This window comes from Cotesia typhae, unplaced genomic scaffold (assembly GCF_013202065.1).
Source record: "Cotesia typhae breed Kobodo isofemale line unplaced genomic scaffold, CoteBio_Ctyphae scaffold_45, whole genome shotgun sequence".
NCBI lineage: Eukaryota > Metazoa > Arthropoda > Insecta > Hymenoptera > Braconidae > Cotesia > Cotesia typhae.
The window spans coordinates 1,457,501-1,473,680 of NW_027423777.1; the positions used below are offsets into that span (position 1 = coordinate 1,457,501).

The 16,180-nt window shown below is 30.0% G+C and overlaps 2 protein-coding genes and 1 non-coding gene across 3 annotated transcripts in view; 1 reads left to right on the forward strand and 2 right to left on the reverse strand.

Annotated features, from left to right (window-relative positions):
* LOC141537044 (small subunit ribosomal RNA) overlaps positions 1 to 833 on the reverse strand; it is a 1,906-nt gene extending 1,073 nt beyond the window's left edge. Inside the window, exon 1 of the ribosomal RNA XR_012480836.1 lies at positions 1 to 833. This exon is cut by the window's left edge and continues 1,073 nt beyond it. This is a non-coding gene — a ribosomal RNA (small subunit ribosomal RNA).
* Positions 834 to 6,626: 5,793 nt separating this feature from the next.
* On the reverse strand, positions 6,627 to 8,118 carry LOC141536902 (uncharacterized). The gene is made up of 2 exons (XM_074257692.1): positions 7,060 to 8,118; positions 6,627 to 6,696 (listed from the first exon to the last, which is right to left on the reverse strand). The coding sequence occupies exons 1-2, from the start codon at positions 7,584 to 7,586 to the stop codon at positions 6,693 to 6,695; spliced, it is 531 nt and encodes a 176-aa protein (XP_074113793.1). The 5' UTR covers positions 7,587 to 8,118; the 3' UTR covers positions 6,627 to 6,692.
* A 2,634-nt stretch (positions 8,119 to 10,752) lies between these two features.
* LOC141536917 (uncharacterized) lies at positions 10,753 to 11,926 on the forward strand. Its single transcript, XM_074257717.1, has 2 exons — positions 10,753 to 11,229; positions 11,417 to 11,926. Exons 1-2 carry the CDS (start codon positions 10,851 to 10,853, stop codon positions 11,473 to 11,475), a joined length of 438 nt encoding a protein of 145 aa, XP_074113818.1. The 5' UTR covers positions 10,753 to 10,850; the 3' UTR covers positions 11,476 to 11,926.
* The last annotated feature ends 4,254 nt before the right edge of the window (positions 11,927 to 16,180 follow it).

Sequence of the window (16,180 nt, forward strand, 5' to 3'; positions counted from 1 at the left end):
CTGCTTTAAGCACTCTAATTTGTTCAAAGTAAACGTACCGGCCTACCTCGACACTCAATTAAGAGCACCGCGATAGGATTAAATTGGATGTCGCCTTTTACAGCTAAATCCACCGGTAGGACGTTTCATAACATACCAGTTAACACCGCGAAGCAATGAACCAATAGTATGAAACACAAATTCAACTACGAGCTTTTTAACCGCAACAACTTTAATATACGCTATTGGAGCTGGAATTACCGCGGCTGCTGGCACCAGACTTGCCCTCCAATGGATCCTCATTAAAGGATTTAAAGTGTATTCATTCCGATTACGGGGCCTCGGATGAGTCCCGTATCGTTATTTTTCGTCACTACCTCCCCGTGCCGGGAGTGGGTAATTTGCGCGCCTGCTGCCTTCCTTGGATGTGGTAGCCGTTTCTCAGGCTCCCTCTCCGGAATCGAACCCTGATTCCCCGTTACCCGTTACAACCATGGTAGGCATAGAACCTACCATCGACAGTTGATAAGGCAGACATTTGAAAGATCTGTCGTCGGCACTAAGGCCATACGATCAGCAAAAAGTTATTCAGAGTCACCATAATTAACGATGGACGAGCCACCGATTGGTTTTGATCTAATAAAAGCGTTCCTCCCATCTCTGGTCGGAACTCTGGTTTGCATGTATTAGCTCTAGAATTACCACAGTTATCCAAGTAAATGTGGGTACGATCTAAGGAACCATAACTGATTTAATGAGCCATTCGCGGTTTCACCTTAATATGGCGTGTACTAAGACATGCATGGCTTAATCTTTGAGACAAGCATATGACTACTGGCAGGATCAACCAGGGAGCTTCGTTCATGTTTTATTAAATAAAACATTTAGAAATCTCTTTTTTACACTAATACAAAACATGTTAGCTTTCATCATATAATGTCAGACTAAACAGTTGTAAAAGCGGTGCTGAATTGAAACATAAGTTTCTCACAACACTTTAAATTTGTTGATAATAACTATTTATTCACGTACAAGTGAAACGATATATTCAAACATCCTCTCTGATTTTGAAAAACTTCAACTCTCGCTAGATATTAATTCTAAGCGACTTGGTTATTTACACGTAAACGTGCTTTTAATATTACAATTATAATATTCTTGCTCGGAAACAAGTGAGTCGATAACTCAGTATTGAATAAGTGTACATATTCTACATGAAAATATACACAATTTTAAACGCCAAAGCGATTACCACATAGGAGTCATTCAGTCATAGACATCGACCCGTGGCTGTGATGCGTTCAGACATACTGTTTTTATACTAAGCATAATAATCCTCTCGTAGTCTAGCAGCATTTAAGTATTAACTGAATATACTATATATACTATATACTGTGCGCTGCTGATATTACTTCTTTCAACAGACTACTCTCTCATATAAATACGAGCAACGAAGAGCACCTGGTAGTAAAAATTAAGTGACTCAGCTTATCCCCACTCTGGGTGGATTCGTCCGTAATACCCAGCTGTTCAATTGCTTAGCATCTGATGTTGTAAAATTATACATGTTGAGCTTTCATGTTATGAAAGGTTAAAAATATTATTATTGATTTTGTTAGTAATAAGAGGAAAAAGATTTCATTTTATATATCAATAATTGGTTGAATTCATTCAATTTGAGTAAACCACTTACTATGATTTTTTCCATCATAATCACTAATAAATCAACTATATTCGTCTGCTGATGAAAAAAATAATTAAATTACTCAATTTTGATTTTGAATCATTTAACAAATTTTTGAATATCGTATTATTAAAAGCGTATCGACATTTAATTCATAAAATTTGAGAATTCTACTTATCTACTTATTTCACTTGTAGTTGTAATCAATCCATAACATCATGTTACTTTACTACATTAATAATTTTATTTTATGATTGAGAAATAATTACACATAGTTATACAACTAACCGCTCCGAAAATATGGTTCCATATTAATCATTTACAGCTGTAATAATTCATCGATTAATGTTTGTATTTTAGAAATTTTTATACTTAAAATTATTATAATGATAAAAGTTTTTGTTATTTTGACTGAAAACATGGCATTTGATAAACGGGAGGTCAATAAGCAACTAATATTTTCATTTATTTATCTATGAATCCCCAGTCCATAGTTATCTGTTTAGTTGTGGCTTTCTAAATTTACCGACTATAAGTAAGACGTAAAGCCTACCAGCAGTTTTAGACTATTTAATGTTTGTCGTATTCCACAATCCGAACAAAAACAGTTTCACTATTAAAAATTGCGCCAAGTCCACGTTCATAAAACTCATTTCAATAACATCTGCACTTTGCAAAAAAAATAAGACTCGTTACAATAATTTTCATTCTATACAAAAAAAAGTTAAATACAAAAAAATACCAAGAAACCGTCATAATGTTGAAAAAATTGAAAAAAATTTTTTGAAAATTTAAAAATTAAGAAAAAATTTTTTTATCGTACTTGGCGCGCGTCATTGAGTACCCCAAATTTTTTCAGGATACATGAACATCCTTTTAATGTTTCAACATTTATAAGTAAGTCAACCTATAAAATGCATAAATGTAATTCATGAAATATTATTTTATGATACGTTTAACAAAAGTTAGGTAAAATCAACATGGCATACGTATTTTATTTGAAATTTTTAAATTCTCCGCACATCGTTTATGATTTCAATAAAACGCCCTCTCCTGTTCGGTTATGCAATTTACTTACAAGTGAATACGCCTGCATACGTTGACTCTGTCGTGGAATCACTGCGAAAATTGAGTTGATTAAAAAATAAAACGTATGGCCGACTAAATTGAGAAAATGCGGTGTGATTGCCAATCAAAATGTGTTAATTACAATTAAACGAAGCATGATCAAGTTTCTTCATGAAAGCTTAATGACGGAACTGAAAAAAATTGAATTAAAAAATTTTGTGTTATTTCAGATATCTTCACCAGACTACCATATTGACAGTTATTTTCACTAAAAATCTGAAAAAAATTTTCGAAACGGATTTTTTCACTGAAACTGATATTAATCCAGTAAGCAGTGTTTTTAATTCGTTGAGTATACTTCAATGATGTGAATCTATAAACATAACAATGTATGAAATCATATATTATATAATTATACATATTTACATTACATAAATTCAAGCGAAATCGTTTTTTCTCGGGTTGAAATTCGTCCGAAAAAATTTGGGGTACTCAATGACGCGCGCCAAGTACGATAAAAAAATTTTTTCTTAATTTTTAAATTTTCAACAAATTTTTTTCAATTTTTTCAACATTATGACGGTTTCTTGGTATTTTTTGTATTTAACTTTTTTTTGTATAGAATGAAAATTATTGTAACGAGTCTTATTTTTTTTGCAAAGTGTAGATGTTATTGAAATGAGTTTTATGAACGTGGACTTGGCGCAATTTTTTACAGTGAAACTGTTTTTGTTCGGATTTCATATCTTTTTGTTAAGTGTAATTTTTGCTCGCCTCTTAATACATTCTTAATTTTAAAATTGAACTTTTCCCGCGCAAAATTAGAAATATGTAAATAAATTAATTAATGCAGGTAAAGCTATTATCATATAAAAGGTTATTTGTTCGTTAATTTTGAAAATCAAATCCTAACAAAAAAATTAAAATTCTGTTTCTCTCATAGTAGCTAGTAGCATTAAAAAACTTAACGTGACTGACCCGTGTAAACTCTTCGATTTCAATCAATTAACTAGCTTATCAATGGGGATTTAAAATTTTTATGTATATATAGTTAAAGTTTAACATTTTTTGAATTAAAAAAGTTGTTAATCTAGATTTAATGCTCTATTACACATTAATTTAACAATAACAATCATTATTTTGGTATTGATAAACAATGATAATGATACTTTTAACATCAATTTATCATTACCGATATAATAAATTTCATTTTTATAATGATTATTATTGTTATTGTTACAATGACATTGTTGTTAATAAAGGGGACAATGCATCATACGCATCATTGTAATACCTATGGCCTAAAATCTACAATTATTTGAAATCCGCTCGATTGAATAACAATGCTACCTACAGGCAACGACTACAAAGTCGTAGAATGTGTACACTATCCAATGAGAATTGCCTAAATCTTGAACTGCTGGCCTGAAGGAAGAAAGTAAAACTCAAACAATCTTTAGCCTGTTGTGTATTTAGTCTAGTTAATAAATGAAATTCAATAGAAAGAATAGGTTTGAAAACAATCCACATATGAAGTTGTTTGATAGTTTGTTCTAGAAATTTTGTATTTATAAAGTATTTTAACATTCTTAATTTCAAAATTAAATTTTTCCCGCGCAAAATTGAAAATTCATAAATGAATAAATTAATGCAGTCAAAGCTATTCTAATATGATAGGTTGTTTATTCATTAATTTTGATAATCAAATCCTAATAAAAAAATTGAAATTCTGTTTCTCTCATAGTAGCTAGTAGCATTAAAAGACTTAACGTGACTGATCCGCTTAAACTCCGCGGTTAAAAGCGATTAACTATCTTATTAATAGGGATTTTACATTTTTATTTATATACAGTAAAAATTTTTACATTTTTTTGAATTAAAAAAGTTGTTGATTTGGATTTAATACTCTAATACACATTAATTTAATAATAACAATAATTCATTTAGTAATAATAATGATAATGATATTTTTAACCTCAATTTGGTATTACCGATATAATTAATTTCATTCTCATAATTTTTATTATTAGTGTTATTGTTATTATGACATTGTTGTAAGTAAATGACACAATACACCATGCTCATAATTGTAAGACTTTTCACCTAAATCCACTTGATTGGATAACAATGCAACCTATCGGCAACGACTACAAAATCATAGAATGGTACACTATCCAATGGGAATAACCTCTGATTATGATTGTTCATGTACAAAAAACCTTTGTTCCAACTTCAAATTGTTTATTTCTAGTTTAATTAAGATTTTTAATAAGCTGAATATTTGTATTCTAAATATTTGCACTGCGCATGCGTCAACTTTACGTTTAGACTTTCAGCGCGGACTTTTGAAAATTATATTGACCAGCACAGTGATTAGAGTAAGTGTATTTTTCTTGTAATTTCAATTATAGAGGTCACAGGACAACAGGGCAACGTGTAGTTTTTAATAATTTTATAATAAGTTTTATTTTAATAAAGTATTGAAATTTTTTGTTAATTGTTATGGATTTTTTTTTTTTTTTAATAGTTCGTAGTATTGATGAAAATAGAATTGATGAAAATAAAAAAAAATGTACATGCATTGATTAACAATTCTCTCGATATTTTTAAAAAATTTAGAATGAAATGAATATTTATTAGTTACTTATTTATTTACTTAATGACATTGATATTGGCTGACGTCTAACAATTTTTTTAATTATTTGAATTAATTAAATAGTAATTCCTAAAAATTACACCCGTAAATTTTTAATTTTTTACACATGAGATGTGCTTGTCACTATAATTTTCAAAAGACCGCGCTAAAAGTCTATATACGTAAAGTTGACGCATGCGCAGTGCAAATATTTAGAATGCATACATACAGCTAATTAAAAATGTTAATTAAACAACAAATAAAAATAACAAAATAAAAAAGTAGGAACAAATGTTAAATATACATGAACAATCAAAAATAGAGGCTTGATGACCCAAATTGCTACCAAAATATTCAAAAATGCGACAGGGGGGCTAACTTAAAGGTACATTATTAATAAATTCTTTTTAAAATAAATAAATGGAGAACGATCAAATGTTGAGAGTGAATAATAAAGAACAAACGAAAAGCTGAAAACGTAATAGAAAAAAAAATCAAAAATTAAAAGAAAAAAATTTGGGGTTCTAACTTCAGTGAGCTATCCCGTTGAATCTACAGTTTATGTAGAAATAATTCCAGTGCACTCTGGTGGTTGTAGATGCAAGCTGTGAATTAACTTTTTTCAGTGTAGTTGCGTATCTATAGTAAGATTACTACACATTTTTATTTTATCTAGTCTGTGGCGGTGACTTTTCTCCATGAAAAAAAAGTCAGTATCGAAATTTCTGGGCTTACTATAGTTTGTGCTGATAAAATTTAATAATTTTAAGTGAATTAAATGTTATAATTGATTATAATTAATTAATATCAGTAAAATAGAGTATGACTTACTTTTATGATATATCATTTTGGAAAAAGGAGTACCATATAATTAAATAAAATTTTGCAACCTCGAAATACCATTCTGCTTACAGTTAACACAGTCGGTAGTCTGGCGCTCCGTTTACAACGGAATTGTTGAACGGAACTTGGCGCCAGATTCTACCGAATCTGTGGATGACAACGTAGATAGTGACATCTGAAAGCGACTAAAAATATCACACTGATTTTTAAGTGTAGTCTAAAAATATGAAACATTGGAAATTAGATTTTTAGTTAAGGGGTTAGAGGTACTCAGAGGCCTGAAAAAATGATGATTTTCAATAATTTTTTTTTTGTAGTTAATTACTTTATTTGACAAAAATAAAAACATAGCTTTATTAGAACACGTTTCGATTTGACTTCACGAAAATTTCAAAAATTAATAATTCAAAAAGTTATCGCTGTTTTTGTAGAGCCCGTTCCTCCCGAAGTCCTTTGCGGTGATCATCATAAGTCCTTGGAGATTCATCTAAAATCAATCGGATAAGAAAAATTAGTTTTATTAATAGATAATCTTGTGCCTAATCGAAGCTTTTTTTTTTTTTTCGAAATTAACAAAATGGCGGCTTCATGAAATTTTTTTCTAGATTTTCGGGCAAAAATCAACAGTTTATTGTTAAAAAAAAATCGAAATTTTTGAAAAAAAAAAAAATCCTTCGTACAGGCACGAGTTTTTAATGTTTTTCAAAAGTACAATAAATTTTATTGAAATCTACCGAGCAGTTTTTAAGTTACAGTGATCACCAGTTCAGAAAACATAGTTTTGAGAAAAACGCATTTAAAGTTTTGCTATGGATTTATGTCAAATTATAAGAATTATTTAATAACTTACACTGAGTCATCTATTCCTGGACCATATAATAGCTCTTCAGCCGTCATAGCAGCTTCCAAAATATCGATTTGCTGGTGCCTACGTTGCAATCGACCTTCTCGGGTGTTATCATTAGCGCGCTTATCTGCTACTTTCATACGTGCAGCATCCATTCTTTCTGCATACCGATGAGAACTAGGCCCACAATTAAGTCCTAGTGTTTTCATCAAGACTAATAATGAATTTATACCCTCATTAAATATACACATAGCAACGTATGCAGCTATTTGTATGATAGTATAACTAGTATTTACCGTTTTTGGGCATATTTTCCATACTAGTTGGTTAAAGCTTTCATTATTATTCTGATTGAATCCACCTACACATCTTGAAAGTAAATTTTCATTACTAAGATCTTCGTATATAGGCTTGATAGCTTTTAAAACATCAGAAGGTAAGGGAGAATAATCGTGAGAATAGGTATCAAGCTCTCCTCTTGCTTCAGCGCGCTGGTAAGAGCACCAAGATTCTTCGCCTTTTGGACACATATCATGATTCGGTTTTCATCACTCGAGCCGTAATGATAAAAGGTTGCCATTATAGCAGATTTCATATTTTCAATAGAATCACAATGCCGGCGTATTGCTAAACCATAGTACACAGTTAGTTTGTCTATTACTTTTCCTGTGAGCTTACCTCGACCACCAAGACCTTTTTGGTTACTCTTCAGCGTACGTAATCGACTCCCCATCCGCTTTTGGACATGCCCTATACATTCCTTTTTATTTACAGTTGTATTTTTGTAAGGATCTGATTTTATAATTCCTGAATAGGTCTTGGAGTCACCATCACCAATATAGTTGGCATACTTAACTCCATATTTAGTTTCAGATTACGAAAACATTTCGACCATCGCATCCACCTCCATTTTCCCAGAAGACCCTTTATGATTAGCAGAACACACATCTTTATGCGATTGATACCATTCCTAGAACTCAACAGTATTTGGTTTTTTTTTCCAATACTCACATAGCTTACAATATGCACTTTTAATGTTTATGTCAAGAATCTTTCCAGTAAAATAGCCAATTATAGAAGAAACTCCAAATGACGATGTATATCCCCGTTGTTGCCAGGTTCCATCTCCCGATACAGTGAGATGATTTATATCTTCATTTTCAGTTGTTGGCATTGCTTGCTTTTCTTCATTCACAGCTTTCGTCATGAAGGTTTCTGCGACGGTTTTACTACAATTCAAAATCTGTTTCAGTAAAATTGTATGCGTAGATTTATCTAAAAAGACGGCATGTCCATCAGGCCGCAAAACTTGCACAATCCTTCGTATCCTATTCCTAGTATTCTCATTACAAAAATGAAACGTCTGTTTATTTCATAAGAATGCCCAACGAAAGAACAGGAAGGAATATATTCATTTCCACAGTTATTACACGCAACTACAATTTTGAATCCCAGCCCACGTGTACTTGCTGTTTGAAACACTACATTTCCATCACATTTTTACATTTAATAAGAGCAGAAATTGCAGTGAATACCTGAATAAAATTTATTATTCGAAATTCAGTACTGCTGTCTTCAGGTACATCATCTTCAGTATTTTGTTTTAATTTTTTAGAAGATGTACTCTGAATACTTTCATCACGTTCGGCTGTTTTCGAATTAAAAACATTCTTTCTTTTGACTGAACGCGACTTATTAATTGTTTCAGAACTCCGGAGTTCTCTTGAAACCTTTCTAGAATCACGTCCCATGGTTAATAATTTAATTCACTTGAGAAATAATTTATCACAAAACTATCGACTGATCAGTGCAACGACTACAGGTATACTGGCAACCAAAAATTATTTGTCAATTCTTGTACTACCTACAAATTGTGAATATATGTAGAAGGATTTATATATATATATATATATATATATATATATATATATATATATATATATATATATATATATTAGGGTGATTCAAAAAAAAAGAATATTTTTTTTTTCGTTTGGTACTCTGAAAAATAGGTTCCTAGACACCTCTAAGAAAGCCTCTCCAAGCATGAGTTCTTAATTGTAACGGGAAGGTCCTCCTTCTTACAGTTTTCTATTTTTTCTTATTATCAGATAGAAAAATTTATATCTCGCTTCCAACTACTTGAAAAAATATCTTGTTCCTTAGATTTTGTAGGAAATTGAATGCTCTACAAAAAAGGTCTCTTACGATTTTTTCGTAAACCCAACCGTTTAAAAGATATTAACGGTTAAAGTTTGATTATTTTTGGGAAAATTTTTTATTTCTTATGAATTTTATAACTCAATGAAAAAAATCATTATGAATGATGAAACTCATAGTTTTGTAGGAAATTTACTGCTCTATAAAAATGGTCTCTTATGATTTTTCGATCAAGTTGAGCGTTTACGAGATATTCATCGTCAAACATCAATGCATATCAATTTTTCTAGTTTTTGATCAATAATTCGAAAAATTTCAATTTATTCTGTGAGTTTCAAGGAAATTTAGACAAATTTGAGTTTTTATTATAAAAGCAACTCCTATAGATGTTTTCTGTTCAAAAATTCATTTGAAAGTTTTTATTCTAATAATATTTTTTTAAATTTTATCTTTAATAATTTAAAATCTTAATCGCGTTGTCATTTATTATTATGAAATTTGTTCAGTGCGTATTTTTAAATTGTTTTTCACAAAATATACATAAAATTTTCGTTCGAGGGGATTTTTGTTTTGAATTCCATTTCTTCTTCTGTTTGTCTTCTGAAACTAACGCCATCTATGTTTTTTACTCTCAACTATCTTCAGTATCTACCCATTTAATACCGTATTTTCAGTGTTCCTAAAACTGATCATCTTGAATACGTAATAAAATAATTCATTTTAAATAAGTCTTATAATCATCACATAAATTTATTTATCATCAATTAACCTACAATGAATAAAGAAATACGTTTTATCGGAATACCTCTACAAAGAATTTCGGAACGTAAGTTACCAAAAGTGAAAGAGGTTATGCGTGTGTTTTTCTACCAACTTAAAATTTTAAAGTATTCAATCAAACAAAGTGCTAAAAATTCAGTTGACCAAGTTATTGAACTGTGGAGAAAAATCAGATTCCAACTAGTGGAGCTCCTAATGCAGTCAAAAAAATTTCTTCGCTATCACAGTCAATGGTTAAAATTACAAAAAAATTTCGATAAAAAGAATTCAGCGCAAAACCAAAAGGAAATGAAATTTCAGACTGATCTTGAACAATTATTCGACATTGTGAGCGAAAAATCCTTAAAAGTGCTTGATGATAATATTAGAAAGTTGTATTTGGATCAAAAATTCGGTACCCATAAAGAGATTCTTTCTAATAATGTACCTGTATCAAACTTAACCACAACTATGATGGGAATAGATGAGAGTAGTAAGTATCTGAGATATTTAATTATTATAAAGTCAGGTAGTAGTGTAACTTTTCATAGATGACTAGATGACATTTGACTAGACAATTTTTGGAGTCCTTTCTTAATTATTTGTCATCAAAATGAATAAATTCTATACATTTTCTTCGTTTAATTTATAAAACAGATCTTATTCCAGACTTAGATCAACCGTCTACCAGTCATGCGATTGTTCCAAGTGAAAAATCAGAGTCGTTCTCTACGTATACATTAAGTGGAGTTAGAAATTTTGGATCTGATTCAGAGTATGAACCTCCAATTCCGACAAAACGAGCAAAACTTGATGTCTTAACTCCTGAAGTCATTTTTGGACTCGACCGAGCTAATGTCAGCAGTAGAAATGCGATGTTTATTATTGCTCCGGTTTTACTAGCAGTAGGTATTAAAATTGAAGATACAACGCTCAGTTATAGTTCAATTCAACGAGCTCGTATGCTTCAAAGAGAAGACATTGCTAAAGGACTTAATGACAACTTTAAGACACACGATAAATACGTTGTGCATTGGGACGGAAAAATGCTGAATGACCTTGTTGGATCAAAATCTGTGGAACGGCTACCAGTTATTTTAACTGCATTTGGTACCGAACAATTACTTGGGGTTCCAAAAATGAATTCTGGGACGGCAGACAATCAAACATCAGCCATTTTATCGACATTGAGTGAATGGGGTATTACTAATTATGTTAAGGCGATGTGTTTTGACACGACGGCAGTTAATACAGGTAACTTATCAATGATAATTTAATCTAAAAAATATTTAATTATTAACGTTCTAGTTTAATTTTTATTGCTTACTGAATTTCACTTTTGAAATTATTGAGAATTATTTACTCATTTGGATTTTAAATATAATCTACAATTTGTTGAAAATATTAAATTTAACGATAGTTATCTATTTTCTTTATACAGGAATTCATAACGGTACATGTAAGGCAATTGAAAAGACTTTGGGAAGAGAGTTAATCTAGTTACCATATCGTCACCACATTTTTGAGATCATATTGAGAAGTGCATTTGAAGTATATTGGCCTGTGTCATCTGGGCCAAACGTACCAATGCTCGGAAGATTTAAAAAATCATGGGATGAAATAAATAAAACTAATTATAAATCTGGAATTGAAGATAATGTTGTTGCTGATATCATTTTGGATAAAAAAAATGAAATATCTAGTTTAATTGCACAATCCTTACAGGTATGATTTAACTGCGATTTTAAGAAAAAAAATTTTCTTGTTTCTGACAAATTTTTAATTGTTTTTGATAGTTACTACAACCCCGAGATGACTATAAAGAATTGTTGGAATTGTCGTTGATTTTCCTTGGAGAAATGCCTCAAGAAGAAATTTTTGTCAAACGTCCTGGTGCAATTCATCATGCTAGGTGGATGGCGAAGGCAATTTACAATTTAAAAATGTTTCTATTCAGAAATGAATTTAAACTTTCTAATAAAGAATTGGACGGTCTTCGGCAAATTTGTATATTTATAGTTACACTGTATTTAAAAGCTTGGTTTTCATCAACTTCTGCAACAACTGCTGCTAATCATGACTTGCAGTTTTTGAAAAATTTATTCGAGTACAAAAATATCAATTCATTGATTTCTTCAGCAACTTGTGAAAAATGATTTTGCATTTATGGTATTTAAGTGATGAACTTGCCATTTTATCATTATTTGACGATACCGTTTCATTGGAAGTAAAAAAATATTGTTGGAGCTGTTAATACTCGTAACGGTACAGATTCTAAAGCTAAAAAATTTATAATTGATAAAAACGATTTGAATTCATTAACGCAAAAAGTCTGAGTGACTTTGTTTCTAAAAAGTCTTTAAATCTCTTTAAAATCTTTGATTTACCATATGACTTCCTTGATAAAGATATTGAATCGTGGCCTACTAATGACAGTTACATTGAAAATAAAGAATACTTTAACCAATTGAAAGTTGTTAATGATTCAGCAGAACGAGCTGTTGCATTAGTTAGTGAGTATAATCAATGCTTGACAAAAATGAAGAGCAATTCCAATACTTATTGCAAATTATCAAAGAACATCGAAAAAACTACCCAAACTGCAATAGAGGAAATTATTTACAGTAAAAGTGTACCGTTATGTTGAAAATATTGAAAATTATATGGCAGTTGATAATTAAATAAATAAATTCTTCGATAAAAAAGTGAAACACATGTGAAACACACTAAATTGAATTATATATTTAAAAAAATGCACTAATTTTTTGTTTTAATGTAATCAAACATGTCCAAGACTAAAAAAACTAATTAAAAAAATAGTTCATAACATATTTCTATTCATAGAAACTCAAATTTGTCTAAATTTCCTTGAAACTCACAGAATAAATTGAAATTTTTCGAATTATTGATCAAAAACTAGAAAAATTGATATGCATTGATGTTTGACGATGAATATCTCGTAAACGCTCAACTTGATCGAAAAATCATAAGAGACCATTTTTATAGAGCAGTAAATTTCCTACAAAACTATGAGTTTCATCATTCATAATGATTTTTTTCATTGAGTTATAAAATTCATAAGAAATAAAAATTTTCCCAAAAATAATCAAACTTTAACCGTTAATATCTTTTAAACGGTTGGGTTTACGAAAAAAATCGTAAGAGACCTTTTTGTAGAGCATTCAATTTCCTACAAAATCTAAGGAACAAGATATTTTTTCAAGTAGTTGGAAGCGAGACATAAATTTTTCTATCTGATAATAAGAAAAAATAGAAAACTGTAAGAAGGAGGACCTTCCCGTTACAATTAAGAACTCATGCTTGGAGAGGCTTTCTTAGAGGTGTCTAGGAACCTATTTTTCAGAGTACCAAACGAAAAAAAAAATATTCTTTATTTTTGAATCACCCTAATATATATATATATATATATATATATATATATATATATATATATAATATAGTATGTATAATATATATAATATATATAATTATACATACATTAAAATGGGGAGATATTCATGACAATGAAACCCGAAAGGTCGGTTGCTTGCAAGTGTTTCTAGCTACCTGCTCTCGAATGCCACGTAGCACCCGAGTGTTCTTTGGTCATTGTTAAATAACTCGAAAAGAATTTGTCGGATTCACTTCAAATTTTCACACAATATTTTAAAAATATTACACTTTAAGAAAATGCAAAAAAAAATCGATGTTTTGAAAATTCTGACTACCCCTAACCTCTTAAGAAGTGTTTCTATGCAGAGATTTTTGAATAAAAAAATTTAATTTAAACAGTTATATTCAACGTTGTCTGAATCGAAATAATTCTGATTTATAAAAATAAATCATTTTTTCATAAAAAAATTTCTCCCAAGCACTTTTGCTATTGAAAAATGAAAAGATGAATTTAATTTTTTTATTTTTATATTTTTGTAATAAAAAGATAATTTTTTATTTTTCATTTTTTATTTCTGTGATAAGAAGAATACTTATCATTCAAAATAAAATATAAACTTATTTCACGAAAAAATATAAGTATGAAATGAAGAATAGTTTATATTGATGAACTAAATTATCAATTAGAAGCTTTCCATTTCAGATAAATTTTAAAAGAAAATTAAGTAACTTTGAATTTAATAATTCAATGATTAATGATTAATAATAATCATGATAAGAATAGAGATAAATATTTTTATTCCTATTATTCTTGTCATTAATTTAGTATTACCATTATTATTATTTTCAGTATTATCGTTACTATTATTATTATTATTATTATACGGCTCCGTATACATGCGAAGTTTTTCGAGTAAAATTTGAATTTCCCGGGAATTTATATTGCTCCGTACACATCCGGAGCCGTATCGTTCATTTGCCGTACTTTTAGGCACATTCAATTTGAATTTATTAATACTTTCTCGCTAAAAGTTTAAACTAAATCAAAGCAATTAAATAAGAAGGTAATTGTAAGCGAATCACCGTAGTTCATTAGAACATATGTGTGTGAGTCCCTTCAAGATTGGAGTTTACTTGAAGCTACAGTATATGTAGAAAGAATGCCAGTGCACCCTGGCGAGTGTAGATCCAAGCTGTGAAATATCTTTTTTAACTGTAGTTTCCCATCTATCGAAGGATTACTATGCATTCTCGAATTATTTAGTCTGTGGCAGATCACTTTGCCCATTGAAAAAGGTCAGGATCGAAATTTTTGCGTTGCTATAGTTTGTGCTGATTAAATTTAATAATATTAAGCAGATTAATTGTTATAATTGCATATAATCAATTAATATCGGGAAAATAAGGTATGAACTACCGTTATAATACTAATTTAAGGAAAAAAGGACCGTAGAATTAAAAATAAATTTGCAACCTCTAAAAAACGTGATGCTTACAGTAAACACAGTCGGTAGTCTAGCGCTCCGTTTCCAACGGAATTTTTGAACGGAACTTGGCGCCAGATTCTACCGAATCTGTGGATAAACGTAAAGTTGACGCATGCGCACTGCAAATATTTAGAATAAAAATATTCAGCTAATTAAAAATGTTGATTAAACAACAAATAAACAATGTGAAGTAGAAACGATTGTTATATATACATAAACAATCGAAAAGAGAGGTTTAATGAGCCGTATTGCTAAAAAAATATTAAAAAATCCAATAGGGAGGCTAACTTAAAGATATATTAATAAAAAATTTTTTTTTAAATAAATAAATAGAGAACTAACAAATCAAACAAATGTTGATAGTAAGCGATGAAGAACAAACGATGAACTAACGATGTGATAAAAAAAAAGTTCAAAATTAAAAAAAAAAACTTCTGAGGTGCTAACTTAAATCTCGCATTGGCTGTATTGTTTACCGCAAACTGTCTACAGTTTATGTGGATACAATTCCAGCGCACCCTGGCGGTCATAAATGTAAGTTAAGAATTACTTTTTTTAACTGTAGTTTCGTATCTTTAAAAAGATTACTACACATTTTTATTTTATCTAGTCTAGGGCGGATATATTTCTCCAGCAAAAAAAAGTCAGAATTGAAAAATCTGAGCGAGCTATAGTATGTGCTGATAAAATTTAATAATTTTAAGTGAATAAATTGTTGCATGTATAAATAATTGATTAAAACGGTAAAATAAGTGATTAATTAATCTTGATGATAACAAATTAAGTTAAAAAAGTACCTCAGAATTAAAATAAAATTTTGTAACCCCGAAAAGCCGTTCTGCTTACAGTAATAACATTCGGTAGTCTGGCGCTCCGTTTTGAACGGAACTTGGCGCCAAATTCTACCGAATTTGTTGATAATTAATCGATTGATGTTTGTTTTTCGGAAATCCATATTTTCATACTCAGAATGATCATAATGATATAAACCTTTTTTGTTATTTTTATTTTTAAACGTGACATTTGGTAAGTTGAAGATTATTTAGTCGTCAACATTTTTATGTATTTACCCAAGAAACAACACACATTAGCTATCTGTGCGGACGTGGCTGTCTAAATTTATCTACTACAAGTAAGCAGTACAGTCGAACAGCAGATTAACTTTACTGAATGTTGGTCGTATGTACACTACGATTGCTTTTTCGTTCTCCTCTATAATCGGATTTATTGCTGTAGAACACCATCTATACCGACATAGAATAATTTCGTTTTAGAATTTATAATATCAACCCTTTTAGCCTTGAGTTCACTTTTTATACACTATG